The sequence below is a fragment of the Tachysurus vachellii genome, chromosome 26, assembly GCF_030014155.1.
Source record: "Tachysurus vachellii isolate PV-2020 chromosome 26, HZAU_Pvac_v1, whole genome shotgun sequence".
In the NCBI taxonomy this organism is placed as follows: Eukaryota; Metazoa; Chordata; class Actinopteri; order Siluriformes; family Bagridae; genus Tachysurus; species Tachysurus vachellii.
The window spans coordinates 12959350-12976849 of record NC_083485.1 but is presented as its reverse complement, the minus strand read 5'-3'; the positions used below and the strand labels follow the sequence as shown (position 1 = coordinate 12976849).

Here is a 17500-nt window from a genome sequence, read left to right as displayed (position 1 = left end):
TCTTTTGTGTGTGTGTGTGTGTGTGTGTGTGTGTGTGTGTGTGTGTGTGTGTCTGGTGAGACAAAATGTGGCACACTGAGGGAAGCTGGTTGATTCTGAATGGGAACAGTGACAGTTTCTGGTTCTGCATTTTATCTCTGTTAAAAGACTTTGTGAACAGAATGAAGGCGAGTGTCTGTTAATACAGTTGTTTGTGTGTGTTACACGATGGACAGAGCATTACACACCTGCCTCTGGATTGGTATTTACTGCATCTCCTGCACTGAGACAATACCATGGATGAAGAAGCAATGCATGAAGGTAAGCTTGTACTGTCTTGTTTAAGCTGCTGATCTCAGAAATCTAATTTGCTGGTGAAAGCACGCACACACACATACACACACACACACACAAACATATTGTGAGGAGATTTCATTGGCATATTTATTTATATTTATTAAAATCCATTAGGTTATTTATCTCTAAAACTAAATTTAGTCTTAACCTTAACCACTCTCTCACTCACTCATCTTCTACCGCTTATCCGAACTTCTCGGGTCACGGGGAGCCTGTGCCTATCTCAGGCATCATCGGGCATCAAGGCAGGATACACCCTGGACGGAGTGCCAACCCATCGCAGGGCACACACACACTCTCATTCACTCACGCAATCACACACTACGGACAATTTTCCAGAGATACCAATCAACCTACCATGCATGTCTTTGGACCGGGGGAGGAAACCGGAGTACCCGGAGGAAACCCCCGAGGCCCAGGGAGAACATGCAAACTCCACACACACAAGGTGGAGGTGGGAATCGAACCCCCAACCCTGGAGGTGTGAGGCGAACGTGCTAACCACTAAGCTACTGTGCCCCTTAACCTTAACCACAGTATCCAAAGTAACAGCAATGTTTATATATATATATATATATATATATATATATATATATATATATAAATATAAAATCATTCTTCTTATTCATCTTATTATATCATAAATAAATATTTCATGTTTTTATATTATTATTAGTATGTTCTCCGGAGGATAATAGGTCCCGCTAAGATATAAAATAATGCACGGACAGTTTTTTTATTTTTTTTTACACTAACATTTTCGGATCATTCATTTGAAAGCGCATAAGGAAAATATCCCCAACACATTTGAACCCTTCCAGTCTGCCAAAGGATTGAAAATTGGCTTATGAAGGAATTTTCTCCACGTGCTTTGGGGATTTTCTATGTTTTCTCTGTTTACTCCAGTTTCTCCATCAGTCCAATGACACGTGTTGAAGTCTAACTGGCATTTTAAATTGTCTGGCATCCCTAATGTGCCCTGGAATAAGTCGCCACCACGTCCAGTGTGACCCCTACATTGTGCCCCGAGTCACCTGGCATAGACACCAGGGATCCCCAGGGATATGATTTACTGTCCAAGTATTTAAGAGTTTACTTATAATAAACTTGTATATTGTTCTTTTACACTTTGATGAAAAATGGTCCGTTTTGTCCGTTCCTTAGACTGCCGACGGTTCTGACTGCAGTGGTTTGGACCTGCAGCTTATACCAGACGACATCCCAGACTCCATCAAAACAATGGATTTCAGTTTCAACTACCTCCCAATGCTATACAACTCAACCTTCCAGAGATTGAGGAGTCTGGTTTCACTGGATTTAACAAGGTTAGATGAAATCTTCCATGTCCCCTCAGACTCATAAAGTTTAGATTAACTTTAACATTAACAAATTCTCTCGTTTTTATTCTCGCAGATGCAGCATCAGTTTCATGTACGAGGACGTCTTTAAATACAACCTTGACCTCGAGACTCTTATTTTGGTAGCAAACCCACTGAACTTCATATCAGACAGAGCTTTCTTAGGACCGTTTGGCCTAAAATACCTCGTGCTGGCTGGATCAACGATACGCAGCCTCAAAGACATCCCGATTGCTCATCTTGAATTCTTGGAGACTCTGGATCTTAGAGGAAGCGACATCCAGGGCTTAGACGGTCTGGAAGATTTTCCTTTGCAACAAATGAAGAGGCTTTTTCTAGATATGAATGAGATCGAGAAGTTAAAATTATCTGACATAGAGAAACTTCAGAGAACAAGCAAGCTGGAGATCAGCTTCAAGGGAAACAATCTCGTTGACATTGAAGCGAAGGCTTTTCAGAACTTGGACATGGACAGCTTGGATTTAAGTGGCTGCTTGAACAAAATGAACACGTCTGTACTGCTGAAGGGGTTAGAGGGAGTGAAAACAAACAAGCTTTACTTAGGGGTCTACGAGGACAGCAAAAATAGCTACGTCACCGAGCTTCGGTCTTTCTGTAACATATCAGTGGTTGATGTCAATTTTCAGCTGCAACATTTCTATCTCACAAACACAAGCTTTAGCTGTTTCTCAGAAGTTCAGAAGATAGATTTTACCCGAGCACACCTTTCAACACTTCCATACAGCTCGTCCAACATGTCCATGCTGTCTCACCTGGTCCTGGATCAGAATTCTTTTAATAACTTGTGCCACATTAATGCTGGAAACTTTCCCATGTTGACGCATTTATCTGTGAGCGGAAACCGAGAAGATCTTAAATTCCAAGAAAACTGTTTGGAACCTCTGTCCCATCTGGAAGAGCTACAACTTAGCCACAGTAGCTTGACTACTGGAGATTTTTGTTGTAACAAACAACTGACTGGTCTCAGAGAGCTAAAATTCCTAAATCTCAGCTATAATTTTCCCATGAAATGGGAACCGCTGCCATTTAACGCCACTCCAAACCTGCAGCATCTCGACATCGCACACACCCAATACCTACTCAACAGCAGCTCTCCGTTTACCAACCTAGAAAATCTTCAAACTCTTAATCTCTCGTTCTCAAACTTAAATCTGCTGGAGCATGATCATATTCTGAAAGGCCTGAGCCGGCTACGACTGCTGAACCTAAAAGGAAATACTATACAAGGTGGCATTCTTACAAAAACAAACAACTTCGATTACGTTCCTCTTCTGGAGAACCTGGTTCTTTCTTCATGTGGCATCACAGAAATCAGTGGAAATGTCTTTAAAGATCTTGCACATCTTAAAACTGTAGATCTTAGTGAAAACCAGCTCGTTAAACTCGGCCTTGTAGATTTCTACTCGCTGAATGAGATCCAACTCGACTTCGCCAGTAATAAAATTACACTCGTGGACGTTAGAATGGTTGAGGACATAGGGTCGAGCAGTCGCGTCGATCTGAGCTCCAACCCGCTGGCCTGCAATTGTACTAATTATCAGTTTATAATCTGGGTTAAAGACAACGTTAGGAAAATGAAACACATTGAAAAGACGTTGTGTGATGCTACAAATGAGAAGCTTATAGACGTGGATTTTCAGTGCGTCTTTTCAAACGGAGGATTAGGGATCGCCCTCGTTACTGCAGTAGCCATCGTGATTCTGACAGCTCTCTTATACATTGGAAAGAAAATTCACACACGATACAGATCCTACTCAGTATTGTAGGGAAAATATGGTGCTAAATATATAATCTGTCATAATGTTAGAACACTGATGGAAATTTTATTGGGAAAAAAATATATATATAAATTGCTAATTCCCAACCTTGCTTACTTGTACCTGTTTTTAATCTAATAAAATAATACTTAGACTTACATTAGCCAGTTTACTAGTTTACTAGCACTTGTTTTTAGCAAAATGCTGCTTACACTAGATAGCTTTTAGTTAATTTAAGTGACACATTAGCTAGCCTGTTAATTTAATAGTTTTTTTGTGTGTGCAAAATTATACTTAGTTATATTAGCTAGCTTGCTAGTGCATGTTTTTACTGAAATGATACTCACATAAGCCCAGAATTAATTCGTTCTTTCATTTTCTACTGCTTACCCGAACTACCTCGGGTCACGGGGAGCCTGTGCCTATCTCAGGCGTCATTGGGCATCAAGGCAGGATACACCCTGGACGGAGTGCCAACCCATCGCAGGGCACACACACATACTCTCATTCACTCACGCAATCACGCACTACGGACAATTTTCCAGAGATGCCAATCAACCTACCATGCATGTCTTTGGACCGGGGGAGGAAACCGGAGTACCCGGAGGAAACCCCCGAGGCCCAGGGAGAACATGCAAACTCCACACACACAAGGCGGAGGCGGGAATCGAACCCCCAACCCTGGAGGTGTGAGGCAAACGTGCTAACGAAACTAAAAAATAAAATAAAATAAAATAAATAAATAAATAAATAAATATTGATACGATGGTGAAGTTAGCTTTTGGCAGTAACATATAGTAATTAAAAAAATATATCTTTTTAAATTCTTTCCAAATTTTGCTACTAATAAACACACTAACAGTCTGTTACGTCACTCTGGTCTATACACATGGTATACATGGGTCTATCTGTATATTTGTATCCTTTCAATAAACTGTTCTTAAAAGATTTTATTTGTTTATTTTATTATATTATAGAAGAAAAAAAATAACAAAAAAATAAACAAATAAAAAAGTCAAATCAAACATTTTTATTACTAAACGAAAGACGACTAACGGCTTCAGCAAAAATAAATACGATCACAAAGATGCATCGTGATTCTAATCAGGAATGAAATTTGCTTCACGTGAACGAACGAGGCTGACTTTTATTTTCTGAGAGATGGAGAAATACTTTGAGGGATTATAAATGATAAAGAGCTGAAAACATACCATTTACGTATATTTTTAAATGAGCAGTAATCAGGGTTAGCAAGAAAAACAGGATTCTTAATGTCATGCCTTTTTATTTTCAGAATTATACAATTTTTAGAAGTATAAATATTTGTATAGAATACAACATCTATGACATCCATAGAGCTTCCATTGGGTGAAATACAAAAACTCAAAACCACATCTCTTATTGCACAGATTTAGACAGACGATGATATAGACGATGAAGCAGGGCCGTTTATACAAACACTAGCTTCACAGAATGGATGACGGAAAAGGAAACTTCCAGAAAAGATTTCGGGGACGTTTAAGACCCGACAGATTCACGATGGATAGACTTGTCTATACCGTAGACCGACAATCTTAAACTGCACAACCTGCTGGAGAGAGACGCCATGCAAACACTACCAACGCAATGTCCTTTGACATGGAACACAGATTTGGCAAAATTAATAATAACACAATATTCAAAATATACATCCAGGAATTCGCTGTAAACAAAGAAATGTGCTTCGTTAAGGATTTTACATCGGTCGTCCGGATAAAAAGGCATGGGGACTGAAAGACAACCCATCCATTAAACATTTAACATGTTGATGCCCTATTAAACATTCACATTACATTAATGGTCTTGTTCTTCCTTATCTTCTTTTTTTTGTCCAAATGCAACGTATCGTTAAAGAAAAGGTGCGTTTTCTCTCCTCAGGCTTCAAACATTACATTTGCAAAGCTTCATGAGGATGTTTTAGATTTTTAGATTTTTTTTTCCTAATACCGCTTAAAATCTCTCAATTTCATTCGTCTTCTCATTAATCGCTTCATCATTATGTGATTTACATTCAGCGCTCCAAAGCATTGTATACTTTTCTTGATCTACAGGTAACTAGAATATTACTTTAATATTACAGATTACGGCAAAGTCACTAAAATAACCTGTTAATTTTATATGACATAAAGGACTGATTACTGTAGTCATATCAGAGCACATATCTCTCTCACTCACACACACACACACACACACACACACACGAGCAAATAGCATCTTATTTAATGTTACGTCATTACCGTGTATGTGAAAGTGTTACAGAAACGACTCGGGTGACTCAGAGACGATACATACGTTACGGTCACGTTTAAACAAATGAATTCCACATTATTTTTCAGTCATGATTTAAAGGTACAGCTAACGGACAGTGCAAAGACACTAGATTATTATCACACGTCCCACTTTTATAAGTATTATACATCATACTCGACTGAACTGACTCGACTAAACTGCTGGGCAATAAACGAGACAGGACACAGGAACACTAGCTGAACGTGACTGCGATGTGAAAATCCACCTGACTGATCATAAACGTGGCCGTGATCTGGTTTACATCGATAGGTGGCCAAAAAAAAACAAAAAAAAAAGCCCTAAAATCTATAAGTGAAAAATGTGCTGAAAACCGGGGAAATAATCACAATTATAATATACAATGATGCAAACTTTTTAACATTTATATCATTTTTTTTTTTAAATAAAAAATAGAGCTTTTGCACTATTTAACATTCCTCTGTTCTGTCTTTTAGTTCATCAGCAACGATCAGAGGACATCTGCTTAAGAGTGCGATTACTGCTTTTAGTGCCTGTGTAATTTCAAGTATAGATCACATCAGAAGCCGAGATCTTGCCTTATTTTCTATTTTTCGACTAGCTTATTTCAGATGGCATCGTGAAAACTTTGCTGAGCAACAAACGTTACAGTATACAAACAGATGACATAGCAAAATATATACATATAAAACACACAACACTCATATTCAGAAGAATCAAAGTCCTGATCCGACGGATCAGCTTTTGTACAATTAACATTGCTTTATGTACAGTACATTGCATAAAAATGAGTATTTAGTAAATGCATGTGAAAGGAATGTGAATTTTGACACAACCTGCTAAGAACAGCAAGCTGGACAGCCCAAAAATACTCTAAGGCCCCTTCCACTAGATATGAAACCAGAACCCTAAGATGATTCCATTATAAAATAGTTCTAGGTGAGAAGCACGGGATAAGCGTGCATTCCCTCGGCCCAAAACAAACTTTGCCTTTAAGTAGGTCAAAGCAAACGAGAACGAGAAGAACACCGATGAGACGGAAAAATGACGTCGGTGGTATCTTTTACCCACATGAAGAGTGTTTGCTGAGAGTTCAGCACCATTGCTACAAATACCTTGTCTAAATCGTGAACAAAACCGTCGCCGTTCACTTTAACCTTTATATGGATCGAGTAACGCCTGCGATATTTTATGTATCTCAATTCGGTGCGGTTCTGACGACTCCTAAACAACACGAGTTCTTGTTTGGTACAATCTAAATTGGCACAGTTCGTTTACGACTCAAAGGCATCAATTCCCTCGATGTCACGTGGATTGCACACATCATTTTCTATACACCTCATGACCTCTTTTCTCATGATGCATGAAACTACAAATTGACAAATCAGCAGCAAATCAGGTACATTCGACCCTAGGATTTTTACAGAAACAGACAACACACTAGCACACACACTAGCACACACACTAGCACTCATTGCTTCTTGCCCTTCACGAAACACTGAAGTAACAGCTTCATCGGTCCTCAGAACGGAAGGTGCGAAAACACAATCAATACATAAAAAGAAAAAAAAAAAAAAAAAGATTGCCTTGCAGTCTGTCTTACATAAAGTGATTTGGCAACCATCGATATCCCTATTGTCACATTTTATTATCCGAACCTCTGGGCGGCTCTTTGGACTGCTTGGCGCGAGACGAATCTTTTTCTGGTGCTGCACCATCCTTTGCCAATGCTGTGGATTTCTGAGAGTCTTTACGGTTTACTTTCTGCGAGGAGTCGAACGACTTTGAGATCTCCACTGTAGCCCCAGTACCCTTGCCTGTAGGAGGTCCGCTTGGTGTGTGAACCTTAACAGCAGGTACAGGTACAGAACCAACCTGAGGGCCTGTCTGAGGCAAGCTCTCTCTCTGGGGTTGAGTTTTCGATGTTGGAACTGTGAACACTTTTTGCTCCTTTGGTTTTAGATCAGCGTTGTCTTTGACGATCTGCTCTGGTGCTTTGCTTTCTTGTGTTCCTCTTTCTTCGGTGACTTTCAGACTCTGGTGTGTAACAGGAGAGGGTTCAAACTTGGCTTTGTTTTTGGAATTTGACAGGCTTTGCTTTCCAGTGGAACTAGTACCTGATGACTGTGGTTGTTTTTTTGGTGCAGGAACCACCTCCTTCTTGCAAACATCCGTCACTGGCTTGGTGATCTTCTGACTGGCTACATCTGGAGTATTCTTGACTTTCGACTTTTCTTCGAGCATGTTTGCTGACTGATCTTGCACAGTATTGTTAGTTTTTTCAATCCCTTGGACACCCGAATCCTGATTTGACTTGTTTCCTGGAGGCATCTGAGGAGTAACTAAGACTTTATGTGTTGCACACTTTATGCTGCCATTTTTGACCTCTGCAGGACTGCGAGTCTCGTTCGGCATAATGCATTTTACATTTTCTTTCAAAACTGCTATGTTTTGTGCCATTTTATCTTTCGATGCTTTAGGTTTGTACTCGTCACTTGGCCCTTTTGGAACCATCCAAGTCTTATGATCCTTATCCTTGATTTGAGTTTTGACTTCACATGTCTCTTGACATTGAGAACTGTACCTTTTTCCATGTTCCACCCCAATGTTTTGTGTTTTGACACCGTCATCTGTTTTGGAGATAGAATCTGAACTTTTCTGTCTGTTTCCGGAGACAGCACTGGTTAGTGTTTTTGATGCTATTTGCAAAGACTGTTTAATTGCAGTGCTGTCTGATTTGACTTCAACAGATGACTGTGGGCTTTTGTGTACACATTGTGGTGACTGGGGAGCCACTGCAGAAGTGGTCTTAAAAGGAGAACCTGCATTGGGAGATGCATTGATTTTATCCTGTTTGTTTTGAAGAGGTGGATCTGGAGTCAACTTATTATCTGGTGCTGGTGAAACAGTTAAAGTTGAACTTTGTGGAACAGATCCTTTTTCTTTTACTATACCCTGTGAGTGAACCTGATCTGATTTCACATGTAACATGGTTGTGTGACTTGCTGTGGTCTGTTCATGTATCCTCTCAGAAATATTCTGTAAGTTATGAGCTGTGCTTTGCGGTTTCTTCTCATCACTCGTCCCAATCCCACCTTTTGTATCCGATTCTGACTTTTGCACACTAACTGCTATTTCTGGTTTTGGAGGCAAAGTCTGCACTGTTGTTGAGCACTGAGCTTCTTCTACATCATCTCTGACACTTTTAGATTCATGAACCTCCTGTGGAACGACGGTTAAGCCCAGAGTATTCACTTCCCTATTTTTCTCCATGGTTATTTGCCTGTTATGTACAACAGCCTGCTCTGAGTGCTGTGAACTGACAAGGATCTCAATCATATTTTTATCTTTGTCAACACTACAGAGGCCTGAGGGTACCGATGGGTTTTGCTTGACGACCTGGTCATGGGTCACTAGTTTATTTGTTTCTACAGTGTTGTTTTGCAGGGTAGGCTTTTCCTCTGGATTTTCCATCTCATCATCTTGGTCTTCATTGCTGACCTCCCTTATCGAGGGTGTTTTCCCACAAGCAAAATGAGTACTGTGTCGAGCAGGCCTCATCTCCTGAACTGTTTTGAACTTACTCTCTGTTTTTCCACCTGCTGACAAATCTTTTCTCTCAATTTTACTGGATATGGCCTGTAACTTGATTAGTTCAGCCTGTGTATTTTTGTCATGAGTGCCTTCATGGCTAACTGAACCAATAACACTATCTCTATTACATGTGGGTTCCTCTTTTCCTGCAGTTTTGCTGCTCAAAGTACAAAGACTTTCCATCTCCGTGACAGTCTGTGTCTGTTTATTTGTTTGGATCTGAGGCTGTTTTTCAGTCTGGTTTTGCATGGCTCCTGCCAGGCCGCCACTATCGGCTTGGCTGCTGGCTATTTTTGAGAGACATGTATCAGTTTTGGAGATCCTAGGTCCAGAGAGCAGTCCTATGTCCAATGTGCCCTTCAGTGGTTTCAGGGAAGACACGAGTCGTGCCTCTAATTTGTACTCTGATGATGTCTTTCTGATGGAGCCCTCAGTGGACGAGATAATCTGAAGCTTCTCCACGGCACTCTCCCCTCGCCCACTGAATAGCTTAGGGCTCAAGGAGTCTGTGTTAATTCCAGAAGTGGTGATTCCAGCAGAATCCAGCTGGAGACTTTTGGACCTAGTGGTATTAAAATGAAGGCCTTCATGAACACCAGAGGAGATTCGACACATACAGTCCTCACGCTCCTCAAATGACTGCCTTTTTCGAGCAAATTCCATATTGGGAGCTTTGAAATCAAGCCTGTCTGGTTTACTGCCCTCTTTAATCTGCCAGGCCAGCTGTCGGTCTGACTGGGTTTGGGCTGATCTTATACCCTCATTAAAGACTGAGGCAGAGTCCCCAGTGCTGGTCATACAGTCTACGGTGCTTTCACATACTCTTGTGTTTAGTTTTTTATAAAAAACATCTTTTACCGTAGCATTGGCAGCTTTGATATCAACAGGACAACATCCACCAGTGATTTGGGTAGATTCAGCCTCTTGAATAGCATCTTGCTTTTGCAGAGATTCACGTCTCTCATGCCAGTCCTGTCTTTTTGCTACCACTTTGGCCTTTAATTTCTCCTTATCAAGATCCTCCATCATTTCCTGTCGACCAACCTTACGAGTCGCAGGCCGTTTCAGGCAGCCCTGCTCGGCAGGTCTGACCCGGGTGATGGCGGGAAGTTCACAGGAGCTCTCCTCTACACTCTGAAGTGTGTGCTCTCCTCCAGATGCAACCCCATCCTGTACTTCCTCTTGGGTCACCTCCAGGCTGTGTTTCCGAGAGCAGAGGTGCTTTTTGTCACCCGTGTAGGATGGCGAGAGCTTTTCCTCTGACTGAACCCTCTTAAGAAGTGGGGACCGTGGGGGTTCGGCACTTTTGGGTCGCACCATGTGCCTGACAATTGTAGGGGGCGAGTGCATCTTGGCTGAGAAGGTCTGAGTAGTTTTAGAGCTTCCCACTGAGTGAGTAAGCAAGGGGGAAGGAGATCGCTGAGGGGAGGTGGGCTGAGGGGTTGGGGAAGGTGTTCGAGCCAGTGGGGAGAGTGGGATGCTCCCTGCTGATTTCCGGCGGCTCTGACGAAGCCGCTGCCCAGGCAACTTGGGGCCCAAACCGTGCAAAGTGTTAGGACGGACATGGCCAGAGCCAGCGGGGGAATTTGGTGCACTAGAGCTTGGAGAACTGCTTTGAGATGATGTGCCACCTAGAAATAAGATTACAAATCACATTGCTGTGTGAACAAAAGGCATCTGAGAAACAAACCAATGCAGTAATACTGTAGGTAGTCCAAAAATGTACGTCTCTGACCTGATTGGTTAAAGTCCGGTGTGGGCCGGAAGGAGGTAGTGGGGGAGTGAGGAGACAAGCTGTGTGTGGGGGATCCTGGCAGACTCTCCCCAGAAGACAGTGATCGGTTTAAGGAGGTAAAGCTGCGGCTGGTGTGGAGGAGTGGAGAGGGCTGCATGGCAAAGCGTCTGAATACTGACCGTCGTCTAGTAAGAATAGAAACTTTTAAAATTGGAATATATAATATAGCATTACATTTACACATTTTCTATTTTCAAAAGGAAAAGCCACACCTTTCTTGTGTTTTCTCCTTCTTGGGCTTCTTGGTTCTCCGTATCATTTTGCTTCGATAACTATTCCTTCTAGCTGGACCGGTTTTGATCGAAGTATTCTCAAACGGAGTCGTGGATATGGCAACCTTGCTTCCACTCTAAAAACAAAGATATAGTGTAGTTTTACTTTATATTAAATGAACGTATGTGAGCGTAGTCAACTATGTAGAAACCGACATAATAAACTACTCTTATTGTAAATGATTTGAGACAGAACGGCTTATCTAATATAAGAATAAAAACAAAATGCAAAAAAGATTAAAAAGAAGCAACTGTTGTACTAAAGATTTAGCATTTTGGTATATTAAGCAGAAAGCGAGTCAAATTTCCTCAGCATGAACCTTAGTAAAATTTTTACTCTCACGCCTGCCTGCTCTTACAGACCCTGACTGTGCCTGCAGGATTTCCATTTGTACCCTTGTGTAACATTTTGTAATGAACCCAGTCGGCCCAATTCCCCCAACATATATATCATAATATGAATAGGAAATGAATGGTCAGTGCACATGGGATGTAAAGGAGCCCAGTAGTGTTGAATTTTTCCCCTGAGTAACTGCACAAGGTGAAAAGTGACTGTAGAAGGTTTGGCAAAGGCATAGCTAACAGTAGCTAGTAATTTTGTTTTGTTTTGAACTTTAACACTGCAAATTTGTAACCACCGGAAGAGTGACATACTGTAGTAGGAAATATAAGTGTTTTGGTTGTCATTAAAAAAAAAATGCCAGAACTAAGTAGCTATGTTGTGAAAGCAGGGGCATGTTGGAGCATTAGCTGTGAATAGAGCGCATGCTAGCTGAACCCATGCTAGCTGAACCCGACAGGTAACATGGGATGGACAGGACTGACAGAAGTCACACAACACTCACACTTATACACCACATGGGTTAGGCTGATTTACACAACTATACACTTAAATGTGACATTGTCATGAGGACAGTCTTCTCACCTTAAGCAACAGTTCCACCACCTCAGTGTGGACCAGTCCATGGACTGTTTCCCCATTGACATGAGTGATCAAGTCTCCAGCTTTGAGTCCGGCCTTCTGAGCGGGTCCGTTGTCTTCCACGTTCTGAAGCACAATGTGGTTAGTATGTATAGTAAAAACAAGTACGTCTAATACTGAACCGTTCTGATTAGCTTACGTATACTAGCTTAATAAGCCCTTACCCAGACCATGTGATAGACAGTATAGACATCACTGTCGCAAGCGTAGACTCTAATAGCTCGCAGCGTGAAGCCAAACTTCTTCCCTGAACTGTGAATGATGATTGGCTGTCGTGAGGTGGCAGCAGAGAGCGAGGAGTCTCGGCTAGGGGAGGAGTCTCTGGAGGAGGGGTTTGATGACAGCGAGTGCGGAGACATGGGACTGGCCAGAGGAGACGTGCCGAAAACATCTGCAGGAAGAATAAAAATTCATTGGTGTGAATTTACAATTAAACACTACGATTAATCACTCATCCAACTCCAGTAAGGACACATCGAGCTTTCTGTCCGAATCCAGTTGAGAGCTATTTCACAAAATGGGGGACTCACAGCTGGAGATAAGGCAAGGGAAATTCAAAGATCTCTCTTGCAAAGCCCTTAAATATACAAACAAAACAGATCTAGATCAAGATGATTACAGATCAGGATCATGTACTAAAGAGTATGAATAACGTTGCACACCTACACATGCACACACACACGCATGCACACACACCTGCAGGAATCATAAGAGACAGAGCGCTGGTGGACGATGACTTAGGGATACTGGTCTTTGGCCTTGGGGAAGTCAAATGGCTGAAGGTTTCAGCGGACGGCTTGATAGTAGGGTCCGGACTGACCACTCCCTCCGGCCGTAATATCAGCTGGTCCAAGTGTTCGGAGAAACTGCCTTCTCAAACAGAAAAAAGCTTTAGAAACTTTAAATAGTTACCAAATTAGGTGAAATATCGTGAAAGACAATTTGCGGACAAAAAAGTCAAACTTTTAAAAAAAAAAAAAAATCCACCAAACATTGTTTTAAACTAAAACTAAAACAAGAAACGCTCGCTAAGGCCCTGTTATGACAAATGTTTAAAAAAAAAAAAAAAAAAAAAAAAAAGACATTACAAATGAGAGGATATGAAAGAGGTCAGTATCAATAGTAAAGTCACAGAGTGAAAGTTACAAGTTACTAAAACGTATTAAAATCACATTAATTCAGTAAAAGCTGCATTTGCAATTCTCACTATTATTATTTGAATGACAAATTAGAATATTCGTAAATAAATATAAATTATTATTTAAATTTCAGAAAATTAGATCTTTAATAAACTAATCTCACTGCTGATGTTTGGTGTAGAAGTAGTAACTCTAAAGGCCGTACCTGACAGGGTGGCGTTACTGACTGGGCTGGAGGGTGTGGTGGCATCAGCCTCGTCCTGAGGAAGCTCTCCGACAGAGAACGCCACCTTACCGGCCTTGTCTAAGGACAGCGAACTCTCGCAGCTATCCACCTCTGCTGAAATGGCAAACTTAGGCAGGAGTCCAGAATGTCGGCCCGTGCTGGTGCTCTCCATGTCAGACGAGTGGGACAGCGATGGTCTGTCCACAAAATAAATAAATAAATAAACAAACAAATAAATAAATAAAAACACAACTGCTTATATTATCACACTTTTCGCCAGAGAGCGCGGACAATCAGAGAGAAAAAAAAAAGAGGAATTATAGTGAATATAGAAAAGTTGAACATTCACAGACTATTTACTATTTATTTTTTAAACTGAATTATGAAGAATTACATTTAAAAAAAAAAAAAAAAACAGGGGTAAAGGAGCCCAGTAGGATTTCTTCCTATATTATTAACTATTAAACTGGGAATCATTTTGGATTTTGGATTCACAAACATTCATTCATTCATTCATTCATTCATTCATTCATCTTCTACCGCTTATCCGAGCTACCTCAGGTCACGGGGAGCCTGTGCCTATCTCAGGCGTCATTGGGCATCAAGGCAGGATACACCCTGGACGGAGTGCCAACCCATCGCAGGGCACACACACACACACTCTCATTCACTCACGCAATCACACACTAGGAACAATTTTCCAGAGGTGCCAATCAACCTTCCATGCATGTCTTTGGACCGGGGGAGGAAACCGGAGTACCCGGAGGAAACCCCCGAGGCACGGGGAGAACATGCAAACTCCACACACACAAGGTGGAGGCGGGAATCGAACCCGACCCTGGAGGTGTGAGGCAAACGTGCTAACCACTAAGCCACCGTGCCCCCTGATTCACAAACAAATACTTCAAAATTCAAACTATGTAGCACAAATGACTTGTTATAACCACACACTTCTATAATCGAACACTGGCTCTCTAGCATACTGTGTAATAAATATAAAATAAAGCCTTTCTGTAGAATCTGATGTAACTCTAGTGTACAGCTTACATTTCAGTGAAGTCTGGAGTCCAGCTGAGAGAGTCGACAGTGAGGGGACTCTCACTCTTCTTCTCCGCTTGCTCTCCTTTTTCCTCCAGCTGCCCACGGGACAGATCCAGACTGCTGTATACCTACAGGAAGTCATTTAATTCAAAACACATGCACACCAAAAGGACTTGTGAGTCATCCACTGTAGTAAATATGGAATAAGGAAACACAACAAATGTGTGGGGAAATTAAGTAGTGTTTAAGTAAGAGATGAAGCCTTTAATGAAAATGCAGCATTATACACACACACACACATATCTAATGCAGCATATACTGTAGACAGACTAGATTTTTCACTATTTGCGACTGACTTGATGTCAGTCTCGGATCCATACTGCACTCTGCCCCCAAAAGATACACACAGTGGTTTTATTTTACTGTGTACTGCACCAGCTGCTTATAACTGAAATGTCAATAAAAGCTTAGTGACTTGTATTAATGCACCGAACCCTGCTGACTGAGAGGAAACTCACTTTAGAAAATCGGTGCGAGGACGAGGAAAACTGCCGCAGTTCCACATTGAAGTCTTCATCGTTTGTGTCTTCTTCTTCCTCAGTTTCCAGGTGATGGTACCTTTCAGATCGGGCTGCAAAACAAACATGAAGAATTTTATTGCTGGATCACTGTGGCACATTCTAGTTATGAATACACACACACACACACACACACACACACACAAATCAGATCTAATGATGATTACAGATCAGCACTAAAGAGCACTAATAACTCTGTCCATGTTCATGTAGATACTGTGATATGTTCTGTATTTTCTGTTTTCTGCTGTACATCGATATACACACACACTCACACACACATACATGAATGCACAAACACACACAAACATAGAAACATTTAAATTTATGGAATTTGGCAGACGTCTTAATCCAGAGTGACTTACATTTCTCATTTGTACTACTAAGCAATTGAGGGTTAAGGGCCTTGCTCAAGGGCCCAGCATTGGCAGCTTGTTGGAGCTTGGATTCAAACTCACAACCTTAAATGATCAGTAGTCCAACATCCAGACACATGCATGAACGTGCACACACACACATACACAAACATGTATACACACACATACACACACACACGGAGACACTGACTGTCAAAGTAGCTGGTGTCATCCTCAGACTCAAGCTGGGGTATAAATTCAGCCTTCTGTCTGAGCAGACTGTTCCAGTCCAGACTGTGGAAAAACTGGTGGTGCTTGACCTCATAGGCTCCACCTGCTGACACACACACACACACAGGATAAACACTCAGGAAGCCGTAACAGCAATTTAAAGTAAAATTAGTAGAATTAGAAAGGCTGTGAAATCTATGAAAATACATGCGCATATATATGAATAATAATGACTCATAGACACGCCCACATTTCCACCTATCATCTTAAATGCTCGTGTATGCACTTTTACGTGTATCATTTCCATATATGCATTCAATGACATGCGCATATCTTTCAATATAAACTCAAAAACATGGCTAAGAGACGCCTCTTTGTTCTGAATGTCGCCACGGAGACTTTAATAAAACTTCTGAATTGTGTTTGGACTCCAGGAAATATTACAAACACAAACCCTTTTTGAAAAAGATCACAGACTGAACCTTTAATTACTGCATGTGTACTGAAATCATATAAAGGAAACACTGGAACACCAGAGAGCCATGAAACGTCCACTTTTTTTTTCCAAAGTGCAATTTGTTCTGTGTAGCACATGCTGCTTTTTATTCTGACAACAACCTCAGCTTTCTTGTAGCCATAAATTATGCAATGCAATTTCCTGTGAGGCCAAGCTGAATGTCATGCTAGTCCCGATTCGTTTTGATTGAATCAGCAGGAGGGAGGTTCAGCAGCGGTTTTGTCCAGATCTCGTATGCAGACGCTTGGTAAGCAACCACAAGATGGTTGGAGCTAGCGTGAAGAGGGCTCGTTTCGCTTCTCTTTATATTTCTCCAGAACATAAGAGAAATACAGAGTTCGATATACTGACACCTGTACATCCTGTACAGGTGGAAAAGTTAGTGTTAGGTAATAACCGAACAGACGTCTTGCCGAAGGAGGAGAACATGTTCCGTGTACGACGATGAGTATCCTACCAGTTCCCAGGCGCTCCAGTGGGTTCTGCCTGAGCAGCAGCGTGATGAGTTCCTGAGCATCAGTCGGAGGTGCGTCCTCTCCTTCAGGCCAGTTGATCTCATCTGTACAAAAACAGAAGTGTAAACACACACTTCAATGCACTGTATCTCCATAACACACACTTGAGCAGAACAGATGAGCAGAGCGATACTGACCACTTATAACCTGACCAAACAGTTCTTCTGGGGTGTCTCCAAAAAACGGCACACATCCCACCAGGAACTCGTACAGAATGATCCCCATCGCCCACCAATCCACGGGCTTCCCGTATCCCTGCCTCAGGATTACCTCTGGAGCGATGTACTCAGGGGTGCCACACACCTACATCAGCACAGACACCATAGAAAAAAGCATAGGGAATTTAGTAGAATTACATAGGCTGGTGCAGAATTATTGGCACCCCTAAAAAGAACGGGCAAAAAAAATGTAACAAAAAAAAACAATACACATGAATTCTAGAGAGGATTCACTAAATTTTAATTCTTAGGAAAAT

General features: G+C 41.5%; 2 protein-coding genes across 9 annotated transcripts in view; one reads left to right on the top strand and one right to left on the bottom strand.

Moving 5' to 3' along the window:
• Positions 1–4418, top strand: part of cd180 (CD180 molecule) — an 18496-nt gene extending 14078 nt beyond the window's left edge. The window contains exons 3-5 of one of the 2 annotated variants that reach the window (XM_060863023.1): positions 216–300; positions 1501–1661; positions 1750–4418. In XM_060863023.1, coding sequence (XP_060719006.1) covers positions 280–300; positions 1501–1661; positions 1750–3481 — 1914 coding nt within the window. In that variant the 5' untranslated portion in view covers positions 216–279 and the 3' untranslated portion in view covers positions 3482–4418. Of the gene's footprint in view, positions 1–147; positions 301–1500; positions 1662–1749 lie in introns of both variants that reach the window. The other variant, XM_060863022.1, reaches the window with a different exon arrangement.
• A 319-nt stretch (positions 4419–4737) lies between these two features.
• mast4 (microtubule associated serine/threonine kinase family member 4) overlaps positions 4738–17500 on the bottom strand; it is an 87072-nt gene continuing 74309 nt past the window's right edge. For 5 of the 7 annotated variants that reach the window (XM_060863623.1, XM_060863625.1, XM_060863627.1 and 2 more), the window contains 12 exons: positions 17163–17328; positions 16968–17069; positions 15974–16099; positions 15347–15459; positions 14835–14956; positions 13767–13984; positions 13119–13292; positions 12587–12813; positions 12366–12488; positions 11381–11517; positions 11109–11293; positions 4738–11004 (listed from right to left, as the gene is read on the bottom strand). In XM_060863623.1, coding sequence (XP_060719606.1) covers positions 7418–11004; positions 11109–11293; positions 11381–11517; positions 12366–12488; positions 12587–12813; positions 13119–13292; positions 13767–13984; positions 14835–14956; positions 15347–15459; positions 15974–16099; positions 16968–17069; positions 17163–17328 — 5280 coding nt within the window. In that variant the 3' untranslated portion in view covers positions 4738–7417. The remainder of the gene's footprint in view (positions 11005–11108; positions 11294–11380; positions 11518–12365; positions 12489–12586; positions 12814–13118; positions 13293–13766; positions 13985–14834; positions 14957–15346; positions 15460–15973; positions 16100–16967; positions 17070–17162; positions 17329–17500) is intronic. The other 2 variants (XM_060863624.1, XM_060863630.1) reach the window with 1 other exon arrangement.